The 14,432-nt window shown below is 40.3% G+C and overlaps 1 protein-coding gene across 2 annotated transcripts; it reads left to right on the forward strand.

Annotated features, from left to right (window-relative positions):
• The first annotated feature begins 6,026 nt into the window (after positions 1 to 6,026).
• On the forward strand, positions 6,027 to 14,432 carry emc10 (ER membrane protein complex subunit 10). Of its 2 annotated transcripts, XM_012872181.3 has the most exons (8): positions 6,027 to 6,163; positions 6,309 to 6,375; positions 8,715 to 8,827; positions 8,944 to 9,057; positions 10,066 to 10,250; positions 11,099 to 11,192; positions 13,664 to 13,761; positions 14,129 to 14,255. In XM_012872181.3, exons 1-7 carry the CDS (start codon positions 6,071 to 6,073, stop codon positions 13,748 to 13,750), a joined length of 753 nt encoding a protein of 250 aa, XP_012727635.2. In that variant the 5' UTR covers positions 6,027 to 6,070; the 3' UTR covers positions 13,751 to 13,761; positions 14,129 to 14,255. The 2 variants fall into 2 exon arrangements, with proteins under 2 accessions (XP_012727635.2, XP_012727626.2); XM_012872172.3 differs by lacking the exon at positions 13,664 to 13,761 and having other exon boundaries at positions 14,129 to 14,432.

Raw genomic sequence — 14,432 nt, forward strand, 5'->3', positions numbered from 1 at the left:
CTATTCTGGAAATATTCCCCCTTAATTCTCATAATATGATGCTTTTCTCATAATATTACCACTTTCTTCTTTAGTTTATTCTCCTATCACTTTTTTTCTCATATTAGTAATTTTATCTCTTTAATACTCCCCCAAAAAGTCTGTTCCTAATCTATGTCTATACCAGATCTTCACACAGTTTTATGAAATAATGAAGACCACAATGTTTCGATTTAACCAATAGATTTTCACATTCATAAAACATACACATATATATAATATATATCTGCTTTTATATGTATATATTTATACATATGCATTTATATATGGACATATAGTTATATATAAACACAGATATTTATTTATAATACTTCAAAATCTATATATGCACATCTATATCTAAAAACATCGATCAATAGCTCTCTGTTCTGCCAATCTCTATCAATTAATCTATATATACTTCAAGTATATATAAGGTCCATGTATATGTTTCTATCTGAATAGTTAAAACATATACACAGGGAACACAGACGTTCACTACTTTCTGCCACATCCAATATGGCGGTGGCGTCGACGTGCAAACCTGCGCCCAATGAGGCGTCTGCGTGTATATGTCTGTGCTGTGCAATATATTAATAAGCAACCATAAGGACTTGACAGAGGAGTGCATTATTGCCCCCTGGTAATCTAACGCTGGCACAAGGCTGATCCAAAATATATTAAAAACAAAAATGTATGAACTTACACCATTAAAAAGCCGTCAGTATTAAGCAAGACAGTTCACAGCAGCACAAACGATCAACAGCATGCATAAAAGCTGGTGCAGAAAAACTATATATCTATCTATGAGCTGCTTAAAAATCATATATCTGCACTTCATCAAGTGATGGCTGGTGAATCTCATTAAAGGCAATAGTCTGAAAATAACTGAAAAAAAAAAGTTTTTCTTTTAAGTAGTCAATGCAGAAGTCCATGATTTCCTCTTTGACTAGGAGTAGTAAGGTAACTCAGTTGTTTATGGCAGTGACAGACTAATGAGTTGTCCCATTATGAGGAAGCAGACACTGTAAAGGCCTGCATGGTTTCAAAGGCAGAGCCCAGGGGAATCCTGTGCCGGGTCGCCATATGCTCCACACAAAGATCCACCGCCTTTAAAAGCCTAGAGTCACACAGACACACAGACGTGCAAAAATATCTGATCTAATTATTATGAGTAAACCATAAAACCACTGTTTAAAATTGTTGACCAAGGCCTGTGGTCCACAATTGATCAATGAAACTTTTTTATTAACAGATTTAAACAAAGAAGCTTTTTTTTACTTAATCCATGCATGTATTTTCATTTCTTTTCTACAAGTTTCTGTGATATACAGCAAATGTTTTTTTTTCTGATACGTAAAACTGATGTAAGGAGTCATTATTTAAAGTGTTAATCATTCCTCTTATCTTCTGTAATTCTCTCCAGCATGCTGTGGGAATCAACCACTGCCCACAGAATGGCTCAACCCTGCTTGTATTCTCAGTGCTTGGAGCTCATCACAGTTTGCACGTCTATATTTTCTCTCCATCTGTGTTTTCAGGACTGACTTGAGGTTTATTGTGCTTCCTGACCACAGGTCCCATACATCAGGGTCCTGGTTATGGAGCCACTTTATCCCAGTACAACATCCTGCTGAAAAATCCAGTTTGTGCTTAGAAGACGATCATTTCCACCTCTTTATGCAAAGAGTTTCAGTCTTAGGCTCTGATAGCTCTCACCTTTTCTACTGCAGAGAAATGTGTTTTTTTCCAGATCTCCTGAATAATCAGCAGAAGGATTCACCAGAGAGAATATCTTTGCTGCAGTCTTCTGCTGTGTTTCCTGCGTTGTTTCAGTCCTCACATTCCTTCAGATGCAGCGGATCCTCAGCCTTTTTCTCAGCAGGAGGCCGTTCATTCTCGGCCATCCGGAAACTTTCCTCTTCCCAGAAACCTATATCCCCTTGAAGTTCTCCATGGTCCAGGAACAAAAATGTTCTTTCAGCTGCAACACGCTTAGCAGCAGCTTCCGGCGTGTCAGGCCATTTTGATGAAGCACTATGATGGCGAAACATTTTTCTTTATAGGAAAGCATTTCTGACGCAGAAGACAAGGATTTCAAGGACGTCTGCCCGTCTGTCAAGGTGATCACTCTGCTAATTTGGTTGAGTGATTTCAGCGGGACTCTTCCGGAGACTCTCCTGTGCTTTGGATATGAATGTACTGAAATGTGGTCAGCTGATTTTTGCTTTGCTGAATAAACAGATAAGCTAACAAGAATAAACATCATAAGCAGACGCGTTGCTTTAATTTAAGACACTTGTGTCACTATCAAACAGAGGGATACATTTGCATCTCATAAGCTTCAATAGAGCAGATCTGACACTTGTTCTGTGAACCAAAAACAGTCAAAAGCAAGGTAGAGACCCAAAAATAGCTCCTGGGTTTTTGACATTTCAGACTTTAGGATTATAATTGCAGGATATGAAAGTCTTTGTCAGCATGAAGGGTTTTTTTTTCAGCGTTTTCAAGCTGACTATTAAACAAATGAGGGCTTCCCACTGCTTTCCGTTAGGTTGGGTTTATCTGTGGGTCATCAGAGCTCTTTAGACAAGAATAAGTATAAACCACATCAATCACATTTGGCAAAAAAATAATAAGTATAGAACATTTCCACGATTTGATACTTTCCAGCTGAACTTTATGCTTTTCAGCCCGTTTGCTGTCCCAAACTCTTTAAAGGCCTTTTGGCAAACCCCAGACTCAGAATAATTGAGAATGTTGAATTATTTTATGACAGTTAATAAACCAAGGAAGGGAAGATAACCTACGAGACATTTTTTTTTTCAATTTTATTATTAATATCATTACTTGTACAACTAAAAGTGGCAATAATTTCCAGAAATTATTTTATTCTATATTTATTATTATTATTATTATTATTAATACTACTACTACTACTACTAATAATAATAATAATAATAATAATAATAATAATAATAATAATAAATGAAGAGTGTATTGACTTTTAGTTAATATTTTTGTGTTTTCTTTGCTCTTAAGTCATTGTTATAAAGTCTGGTAATTCTATTTTTATGTTTCCTACGTAAAGCCCTTCACGTATCGTTAAATACATTTTAAAAAGCACAAAAAGTTGTTTTTTTTACACATATTATTACCTGGACAGGTCGGCCGTCCATCACAGGGCAACACAGAGACAAACTCAGTATGAACGCACAGAGACAAACGGGACAGACAACACTGGCCAAAAACACACAGCTGAGAGCAATTTAAAGGGCTGCATATTTTTGGATGGTGGAAGTAAGGCGGAGTACCAGGAGAGAACCCAAGCATGCATTTGGGAGAACATGCAAACTCCATGCAGAAAGGTTCTCATAAAGGAGTTAAACAACAGCCTTACTGGCTGCTGCAAATGTTTTATTACATCCATAGAGGAAACAATGCTTTGTCCATTTTATGACCTTACGGTGTAATAACTGAATGCAGTGACATGATCTTTATGAGTGTTTGCCTTTTTCAGTAAATATGTAAATGTCTAATATTTTATGCTGCAGGAATAAAATAGTCAAGAGTTTCCCACAGATAAAGAAGTTATTTTATCCAGGCAATAAAGCTGCAACAGTCTCTTGGGACAGATGCCAGCTGTGTACAGCTGTCCTTTCCAGCTTAACGTGAACATGTCACACTAAAACTCTCATCCAAGGCTTGGGATTAAAGCAGCTACAGCCAGGAGCTCAATAAGCCTTAGTATAAACTCACCCCTCAAATATGACAAACTAGAAATTTGGCAAAAGCACAGCATCGAGTGCTGACTAATGAATTTTATAACAGGAATTACTTTGCTTCCAGCAGGACATAAATATTTAGTATTTCTTTGCGAAAAGGGCTCTTGGATCAGTGAGGGGGTGAGAGAAAGGTTGTAGAGGTCTTTCCTGGTCTGCTAGCGACCTCTGCTGGTTGTGGATGTTTCTGCACTCACAAAGGCAAACATGAGAAGCTCCATGTTTGAAATCCCTGATTTTACAGTATTAACCTGTATTCCTACATTATGACCAAAGTGAATCTTCATCTTTGCAGATGAGGTAAATATTCAGAATATTCAAACCCTGCACAACAAATTATGGAGAACACTTACCAGAAAATAACGTCAAGTTGTTTGTATTAGACAAAAAAAAGAACAAACAGTTGCAACAGTAGCATAGATGGAGATGAATTATGCTTTACCTCCTGATTAGAGTAAGGACATTTTGATGGATAAACAAATACAAAAAGTATTAGCACAAAGGCTGAATATGGTCCCTGCTGGCATCTCATGGGATGGAATCACAACTTGTTTGGTAAACACATTTGTATACAATATAATACATTCAATACTTTTGAATATTATGCACTCCGATTCAAACCCAATTAAACGTCTATCCAAATATAAGACAATTGTACTAATCTTTACTTTTACCTTGAAGTTGCAGCCTTTCCAGGAGTTACCAGATCTGACTGACAGCTTCCAGCCCAAACAAAACGTAAATCCCACCCAACTATAAAAAAATAAAAAACAGCACAAATCTCAACATCTCTTGAACTCATGCTAAGTAATGCATTATTGCATTACAGACGTATTATTACTATAACACACATAATGAAGAACACATCAGTAGCAAACAACAGCATTAAAGTAGACAAGAAAGTTGCAGTATCTCCACAAAATGTGTAATCATGCAACAAAATAACCTCTACACAAAGATCACTTTTCCAATCAGGACCAAGAAGGTTATCGATAGACTCCATCCTAAGCAAGGGTGCTTCAAACAGTGGACCCAGTCTCTTAATGAGAAGCCATCTGACCAGCAGAGGAATGACAGGATCAGAAATACCAAAAAGACAAAGAAAGAGGTTTTAGGCCAGGTTTCACTTTTTGTGAAAAAGTGGAAATATAATCCCACAAGAAAGAAAAATATGGTAAAAATCCAAGTCTCCGTCCATTAAAGAGAACAGCTAAACACAGAGGTTTTAAGCCACGTATACTTTATATTTTAAATAAAAACGGAGCACACCAAGTCAAAGGCAGCAACAGCTCCATTACTGACTCCTTTTAAGAAAGATGAGGAGCACCTTGTGTTATAAAGAAAGACACAGAGTTGGTAACCACAACAGCTCTATCCAGAAAAGACATGCAACCAGGCACAGTACATAAAAAGTACCCCTTGTGGGCAAATAGTTAACATGCAGTAACTTCTAGTGAAAAGTAAAGAGAGTAAAAACAGGAGAGTTGGACAGTTTGTTCTTCAGCAGCCTGAGCCTATAGCAGCATAACTACCTGATTAGCTCAGGATGACCTGAGCCCCTCCAACTATCAGCTTTATCGGCGCTATCTCACACGGTTGCACATTTCTTTGAATCTGAGTGCGCAATTTTTGCTAATTGTACAATATTTTTCTTCTGTTGTAAATGTCCCCCTACTGTACAGTCTCATTTCTTATTTGTTATTATATTTTACCTTGTGTGAATCTGCATGTCTGTCATCTTGCTCCAGGTACCCCTGAATCTCCCCACTGAGAGCCAATAAATTTGTACTCTATTCTCAGCCTAGTGTGGAAAGTAGACAGGGTGTCTACCTTATGGACAAAACTGGGATGTGGCTCCCCAGTAGATTGGTCTGATAATCCCAGATTCTGTTCTCATAAACTCCATGAACCATCAGTATACCTGCATTTTGAGAGCTAAGAGTACTGTTAGGAAAATATAAACAGAGCATGGAACAGTTAAAATTGTGATTTTATAAATTTTGTGGAATTAAAGTCGTTTTGTAGGGCATAAACTGATCAGTTGAAGAACAATAATAATGTATTAACTAGTCTTTATTTAGTTTTTAAGACTATATGATTAATTTTCACCAAGTACTTAAATATATAAAGGAAGACAAACATTTAAAAAATAAAGATTTAAAAACGTGTAATCATCGTCATCTAATTAATTTATACGCTTTTATTCTGAAATCCCGGATGTTGCAATGTTGCTACATGTTAGCCCTCTTCCGGTGTCCGCGTTTAGCAAAATGGCTCGTGTGCTACCGTTGAATGTCGCTGTTATTTTCATGCTTTTGTTGTTTTTATGCGCAAGTTTAGTGTGCTGTAATAATGGCCGTAGGGTAAGAGTTAAATTAATGAGTATTTGTCATATTTTCTTCTTTGCTATAAGCGAAGTCAGTGGGTTATTCTGCTTTTGCTAATGGGTTAGCATTAGCATGGAGTGATAACTTGCAGGCTAAATGTAGATTTTGTTCTTATTTCCAGGCCGGTGATCCGTCGGAGACCGAGCTGAGTGGTTTCTCTGTGCCTCTTGAACACTCATTTGAACTCGGTGAGGAAATGTTTTAATCATAAAGGTTAACTATTAGTGATTAGCTCATGCTAATCTGCTAACTAAGCAGGCTTGTGTCATCAAGCTAACGCCGTTTCCAATGTGTTGTCACTGTAATGTATGTTATTTTTTTATAGATGCTAAATCATTATTTTGCATTATTTTCAGGTTTACCGTTGGCTTCAGTAATTTGGGCATGCAAGAAATTCTTTCATTAATCTATAAAGTGGATGTACACAGTTATTTTACTGTGGCTTTCACTTAGACTGCCTAAAGGATTTCCTAGATGTTCAGATTGGAGGACCACATAACTTAATATTCCTTTATATTAATCTGGTCTGTATAGATGAAGTTTCGCTGTAGATTGGAAAGTTTGCAGATATCAGATAACACAATGCCATGGATTGGCAGCTGAAAGAGCTCCTGCAGCCCATTATCTTGAAGTGGTTTTATGGGACAAAAGTCCTCTAATCTACGGCGAGACGGATAATTTACCATGTGAAAACATTGAGGGCAGCTGCCAACCTTCCCAGGAGCAGATATGGCAGTAAATTCACCCCAAGGCTGTGCAAGACTTCACTCTGCAGCTCCAGTTAGCGTGGTAAAAGTTCAAGTTCAAGCTTGAGAGCTGCCCTTACAGGATATTTATCAATATTCTTTATGGTTGTTTTTGATTTAGTCAAAAATTATTATTATTATTGCTTATTTTGTCTAGAGCGGCATAGTATGTGTCCTTCAGATAGGTGGATTCAAGAGTCAGTCTCTGTGTGGGTGGTGGGACCTCCAGGCGGTCCCGGGACCTCTGCCGTCTGTGTCCCATCTCTCCTGTTGTCGGCCAGATAGTGACTTTAATGCATCATGTTGAGGAACAAAAGATAAAACAAATGAATAAGGAAGGAAAAGAACTACATAAAAAATGTAAAAACAAAACTAATGCACAAAGGTTATGATGATGGTGGATTTGCATCCCACTTTGTGATGTATTTTTTTGATTATGGTACCAAAAGAAGAGAGAAGACATTAGCCTCGTGAGACCATCCTGATCTCGCGAGCTTTCAAGGTTTCACTCGCAGATCAGTCTGGCTACTCTCCGTTAAAGAAAATTTGGAGCCGTTCACCAAACGAACGTCCAATCAGCGTTGGCTTTGAGGCGGGTTGAGGTGTGATGCAACGGGAAGCGCGTCAGTTCAGTCTAAACAACATGGCGGCTTCAGCCGATGAAACTAGCGTTAGCGCAGCTATGGAGCAAGTTTTATCAGAATTACAGAGTATTTCTTTGCTGAGCTAACGAGCCTTTACCTGCAGCAGCAAGAGTAGCTTGGCTTGTGGTTGTGTTTTCGTCGTCGCTCTGTTACGTGCGACGACGAATCTGATTGGTTCATTTGGCCCGTCTATCACCAACATAGGCCAATCAGCTAACCAGTATTTTCGCCCCTTCCCAAAGTTACTTCAACGGAAGGTTTCCAGATGGATATGCGGAGCAAATCTATCTGGTGGAGTCAGGTAAAGAAGACATGCCACTGTGGGCTGATATGGTCAGACTGGTGGGGGGGTGGGAACCCTGGGGGGAACCCTGGGGGGAACCCTGGGTTTCTGTGCTGCACCCTCTACACCTTTGGTGGCTTTCTCTGGAGCCCACAGTCTCAAGTCGCTAAAAATGAAACAGTATTTTGATAAAATCCGCCCTCCCCATTTACTAATCACACTACTTAACTAATTATTTTATATTCTTTATTAGGATTTTTCCTATTATCGTCGTTTTTGTTATTACTACAATTAAAGAAGCTTTTTTTTGTTGTTGTAGTTTCTATTGTTTGTTCCTGATTATCAGATTATTTTATTTACCAAATCAATCGACACACATGCAGCAGAGCCAATGAGCTCCTCTGGACTCTTTAATATTTTCTCGGTTCATCCGTTCTTCCCGGCCTCATCGTCTTGTTAACTCACAATAACAGATTAAATTAGAAATAGGAGAAATATAGGGGGGGGAAACATGACTGAGCGAAGAGCTGAAGGAGAAAGCATCTCCTCTCTAAAAGTAATATAGAGGCGTGACTTCAGGGGCAAAGTTGAATGAAGGACCAGACATGTGGAACAATGTGCTTTGAAGAGATGAGACCAAAGTAAGCGCCATGTTAGGAGAAAATCAATCGGCTCCTATCAGCACAGAGGCCTGACACTAACCATCAGTGACGCCTTGGTTTGGCTACTCTGGACTTCTTGGGTCAACCCAACTAGTCCAGAGTCACATGTGAGCCGTCTGTTTGTCTGGAGTGTTCAGAAACTCTAAAACTGTAATTCTACTTCATTATTTCTGCGTTTTTGATTGTCTTCAGATGATGTGGCAAAGTTTCAGTCGCGTGGATCGTTGCTGCTGAAAACGGGCCGGGAGCCGAGCGTCTCTCTGCTGCAGAACCAGCTGTCAGAGGAGGACCGAGCCAAGCTGAAGGTGAATCACTGAAACCGTTGGCTGTACAGAACGACAGGGCCATGTTGCTGACAGATGATTTTAATTCTTTTCAAAACAGAAACAGAGATTTTTAATATGTTTGATTTGTCCCTCAGGAAGTGGCTGCAGTGGACGGTCTCTACAGAATCAGAGTGCCTCGGGTTTTCCTGCAGACAGAGCGACAGGCGGAGGGGCAGATGGAAGGTTATCTCACTGCATTCGTCAGAGCGGTATGCATTTAATTACTCGTAGGGTCCACAATGTTGCTCAGTACTAAAATAAATCACGTAGGAGTTTTTTCTCCTAAAGAAATTGGTCTTTTCTCAAATGACGTCACATTTGACCGGAAACAGCTGGAGTTCCCCAGATGGTCGAACGAGTACAAACTAGAATGGCAACAACCAGGACACCAATCATTCTGGAAGAGGACGACTTCTCAGGAGCTTCACTTCAACCTGCTTTAATCGAGAATCAGCGTAAAACAGCATAAAACAGCGTAAATCGGCTGAAAAGTTGGTTGACATGTAGAGGGCTCAGAATGAGCAGAAAAAAGGGGAATTAGTGGAGAGGTAGGAGAAGCTGTCCTCTCCTGTCACAACGGATCAAACGCGTGGAAGAAACCTGCTGAATCCGTGTAGAATTCCAGCTGATATTAAGAAATAATATGTATGTATTATTACAGGCCTATGCTTAATGTTATTATAGGGCTTATTGCAACAAATGTACTTAAAAACAGCTTCTTTTGTAAAGTTGCAGAGCCTCATAATCAGACTCTGATCCATCTCACCTTCACACACAAAGAGAAAGAAGCGACTTGATCCATGAAAGAAAGCCCAACAAGGAGGATTTAATGATTTAATGCACAATAACCAGAGAGAGCGGTTCAGTAGGAAGAAAAATCGACTTCTGGTTTAAAATCAAGCCAAAAACTGCATCAGCGCCTCACAAAGTGTCCAGAGACTTCAGGCCAAAGTGTCTGATGATGAGCGACTGAAAGCAACAGTGAAGCTCACATGAACGCCCCTCATGATGGCATGATGAGGTTTTCATGGCGCTGAGAAAAAGCCAGGTAAAGGTGGCCTACCTGGCCAGGTGCTGCAGCCGCTGCTTTCAGGTGTGGACTCCAAGCGTTCCGGCTCAGTGTTGGTCATTTTAGTGAGAAGATGTAACGTTCTGTCACATGAAGAGAAATGTCCCTAAAGGAGAACGCATGGACCTGTGTCTGTTCTGTGACTCAGTGTGCCATGGTGGAGTCTCACCTGAGCGACGTGATCACGCTTCACACCGACGTGTCCGGCTTCCTCATCGGCGTCTCCATCGTGACTTTACCTGGAGCCTGCAGAGGGACGGAGGTGGAGGACGAGGTGGACCTGGAGGTCTTTAACACCACCCTCAGCATCATGGCTCCTGTAAACGCACCAGGGTCAGTCCTTACCAGCTTTTTTCTTTATTAACGTCTGTTCAGTCACAGTATGGGTCTACTGCAGGCACCCTGTATAAATAACTGCAAGATTAACATGCTTCTTGCTGTTTAAATTGGTTTTCAGAAGATGAATTAAGAGTTTTTCCCACAAATTGCTGTGAGTCAGTCAACTATGACACTCAACTTTTTATTTATAATTTAGCAGTTAAACACTTTTTTTTAATGTTTACCTCGTCTGGTAAAGGATGGAACTTGTTTTGTTTTTTCATGTCTGAAAAGTACAAAAAAAGTAGAGCATCAAAAAACTTTAGTTTTTCTGTATTTTATTCTCCATCCTGTTAAAAGTTGTCGCACTTCTTTCCATTTTTCATTCCTTATAACTTCTAGTGTCCTTACTTCTGTCCTTGTATACCTCCTTGTGTGCTTCCTTCCTTCCTTCCTTCCTTCCTTCCTTCCTTCCTTCCTAGGGTTTTCCTGTGTCCATCTTTTCTTTCTGATTTGTTCTTTCCTTTCCTTGTGTCCTTTTACCTTCCTTCTCTCCTTCACATCCATCCTTTAGTCCTTAGCTCTTTCCTTTCTTGGTCCAGCAACTCTTCCATCACATTTTTAAAACATGTCCCCTATAGAAATATTAACCATGAATGTAAAGTTAATTATTAGGATAAGGATTTCATATTTTAAATGAATAACTGTGGAAAGTTAAATCTGGAGAATGTGCAGGAACCCTGTAGGCAGCGGCGGCTAGCTGTAGCTGTGGCTCTCAGGGCGTTTCTTAAATGTGTTTGTAAGTTTGTTTGAAAGAGAATAAATTGATAAATTTAACTGCCATCTTCTTTTTTTTTCCCTAGACCAGAGACGGCTCTGTTCCTGGAACGCATGGAACTAGAAACTGAGAAGAAGGGGAAGAATCCACAGGAGCAGAAATCGTTCTTTGCCAAATACGTACGTGAAAATGTGCAGATGAGGCTTAGAGGCTGAAGCCAAAGAGTCTTTATGGTGTTTTAACCTAAAAAGGCCGTTAAATCTATCAGGATGCATCATAATGTTCACAAAGTCACAGTAAAATATTCAGTTTTAATAAAAGGTCAGAGTGACGTTTCTCTGGCTCCCATAGTAGAACTAAAATGACTGGAAATAAAAGTTACAGGTTCCATTATTGTAACTGTAATAAATAATAAGTTGTTTTAGCAGCAGTGGGAGCATTTGTTTAACCTTTTTTGTTTTAATTAAGGGTAATTAGGTCGTGTTTGACGTTTTAGTTCTAAGTCTGCGGTAACAATGTGAAAGCAGCCGTGCCTCGTTTTAATGTTGGTTTATTCTCACTCTCAGCATGATTTTCTGCCTGTGTGCGTTCTTGGTGAAAGCATGAAATCCATGACTTGTTTTTGGCTACAATAACAGAAAGCTTTCCTTTTTTCTTTTTCCAGACCATCTGATTAATATGGGAGCTTTTAGTCACACAAAAACAAAGGCAAATCTATTTCTGTAGCACATTTCAGTACAGAGACAATAAAAGCAAGTAGGAATAAAATGTAGAAACAAAATAAAAACTTAAACTGATGATGTTTCAGTAAAACAGTTTAACTAGAACAGTTAAAATCCTAAACTGTGATTTTAATCTAGATTTAAAGGAACTCAGGCTTTCAGCACTTTTCCAGTTTTCTGGGAGTTTGTTCCAGATCAGTGGAGCATAGGAACTAAATGCTGCTTCTCCATGTCTGGTTCTGGTTCTGGTTCTGCAGAGCAGGCTGGAGCCAGAAGACCTGTTCTCTACGTTCTTAGTCTTAGTGAGGACTTCAGAACCGGGTCCATGTTCTCTACGTTCTTAGTTTTAGTGAGGACTTCAGAACCGGGTCCATGTTCTCTACGTTCTTAGTCTTAGTGAGGACTTCAGAACCGAGTCCATGTTCTCTACGTTCTTAGTCTTAGTGAGGACTTCAGAACCGGGTCCATGTTCTCTACGTTCTTAGTCTTAGTGAGGACTTCAGAACCGGGTCCATGTTCTCTACGTTCTTAGTCTTAGTGAGGACTTCAGAACCGGGTCCATGTTCTCTACGTTCTTAGTCTTAGTGAGGACTTCAGAACCGGGTCCATGTTCTCTACGTTCTTAGTCTTAGTGAGGACTTCAGAACCGGGTCCATGTTCTCTACGTTCTTAGTCTTAGTGGAAGGACTTCAGAACCGGGTCCATGTTCTCTACGTTCTTAGTCTTAGTGAGGACTTCAGAACCGGGTCCATGTTCTTAGTCTTAGTGAGGACTTCAGAACCGGGTCCATGTTCTCTACGTTCTTAGTCTTAGTGGAAGGACTTCAGAACCGGGTCCATGTTCTCTACGTTCTTAGTCTTAGTGAGGACTTCAGAACCGGGTCCATGTTCTCTACGTTCTTAGTCTTAGTGAGGACTTCAGAACCGGGTCCATGTTCTCTACGTTCTTAGTCTTAGTGAGGACTTCAGAACCGGGTCCATGTTCTCTACGTTCTTAGTCTTAGTGAGGACTTCAGAACCGGGTCCATGTTCTCTACGTTCTTAGTCTTAGTGAGGACTTCAGAACCGGGTCCATGTTCTCTACGTTCTTAGTCTTAGTGAAGACTTCAGAACCGGGTCCATGTTCTCTACGTTCTTAGTATTAGTGAGGACTTCAGAACCGGGTCCATGTTCTCTACGTTCTTAGTCTTAGTGAGGACTTCAGAACCGGGTCCATGTTCTCTACGTTCTTAGTCTTAGTGAGGACTTCAGAACCGGGTCCATGTTCTCTACGTTCTTAGTCTTAGTGAGGACTTCAGAACCGGGTCCATGTTCTCTACGTTCTTAGTCTTAGTGGAAGGACTTCAGAACCGGGTCCATGTTCTCTACGTTCTTAGTCTTAGTGAGGACTTCAGAACCGGGTCCATGTTCTCTACGTTCTTAGTCTTAGTGAGGACTTCAGAACCGGGTCCATGTTCTCTACGTTCTTAGTCTTAGTGAGGACTTCAGAACCGGGTCCATGTTCTCTACGTTCTTAGTCTTAGTGAGGACTTCAGAACCGGGTCCATGTTCTCTACGTTCTTAGTCGTAGTGAGGACTTCAGAACCGGGTCCATGTTCTCTACGTTCTTAGTCTTAGATTGAAAGATTTTAAAACCAAAAATAAAAATTATTTATTCATCAATAATTTAATTTCTAAAAGCAAATGTAGGACAAACAGGGATGTTTTTGTGTCTGCTGGGTCCCATCAGCGGTCCGGAGCGAGCCGGTTCTGTGCCCCCCGGCCCGGTCTGACCCGGCCCGGTCTGACCCGGCTCGGTCCGGCCCGGTCTGACCCGGCTCGGTCCGGCTCGGTCCGGCCCGGCTCTGATGCGCCGCTCCTGCCTTTGTGCTGTTTGCTGCCGTGTTTGTGCCTCGCTGTGTGTCCAGTGACTGTGTTGCTGTGTTCCAGTGGTATTTGATTCTGGGAGGGGCCATCTTCCTCATGCTCACCAATTCGGCGCAGCCCCCAGCAGGGGGCGGCAGAGAGCAGAGCTGATTCCCGCTGAAGTACAGTTTTACTTGTGGCTCATTCTGTCCCTCCTCCTCTGTCTCTACTTTATTTATCAGCTGCTCTAACTCACATAACACCTAGAATCTTTCACTTTATTTTCCTCCTATGAAACCCTCTCAATAGTCAAATACCAAATAAATGTTTAGGCTTATGGTTTCTAAAAAAAATGATTGAATGCAGACATTTAGAGAATAAATAAAGCTTAAATGTGTTTGGTGTTTGACCCTGAGAAACTTTAACATTTTCTTTTCTTCTGCCTAACAATAAATCCAGTGATAACAGTTAATCCTCATTCTTTAATTTATAAATCTGTGCAGTTATGTATTTTGCTTTTATTTGATTTTTTGTTTGTTTCTTTTGCAGTGGATGTACATCGTGCCTCTTGTTCTTTTCCTGATGATGTCTGGAGCCCAGGACCAATCAGGAGGAGGCGCTGGCGGTGGGGCAGCCAATGGAGGAGGTCGATGAGCAACAGCCAGGATTTCTTTTTTCTTTTTTTTTTGGTAACATTCACTGAACAATGATTCTCACCTGCTGTACATATTGCTATTTAAGGAGGGTAAATATTTGTTGTGCATCTTAAACTTGTACATTATTAATGAGACGCTGTCACCCGCAGATGACCGCACTTTTATTAACAATGTGAAAAATAAAGTATTTATTACTT

Source organism: Fundulus heteroclitus, chromosome 16, assembly GCF_011125445.2.
Source record: "Fundulus heteroclitus isolate FHET01 chromosome 16, MU-UCD_Fhet_4.1, whole genome shotgun sequence".
Taxonomy (NCBI): domain Eukaryota; kingdom Metazoa; phylum Chordata; class Actinopteri; order Cyprinodontiformes; family Fundulidae; genus Fundulus; species Fundulus heteroclitus.

What these genes read in the sequence shown, in the direction of transcription:
- emc10 (XM_012872172.3), top strand. Translation starts at nt 6,071, where the DNA reads ATGGCTCGTGTGCTACCGTTGAATGTCGCTGTTATTTTCATGCTTTTG. An exon ending in AGGACCGAGCCAAGCTGAAG is followed by an intron (nt 8,828 to 8,943) that starts GTGAATCACTGA and finishes TTTGTCCCTCAG; the next exon opens with GAAGTGGCTGCAGTGGACGG. An exon ending in AATCGTTCTTTGCCAAATAC is followed by an intron (nt 11,193 to 14,128) that starts GTACGTGAAAAT and finishes TTTCTTTTGCAG; the next exon opens with TGGATGTACATCGTGCCTCT.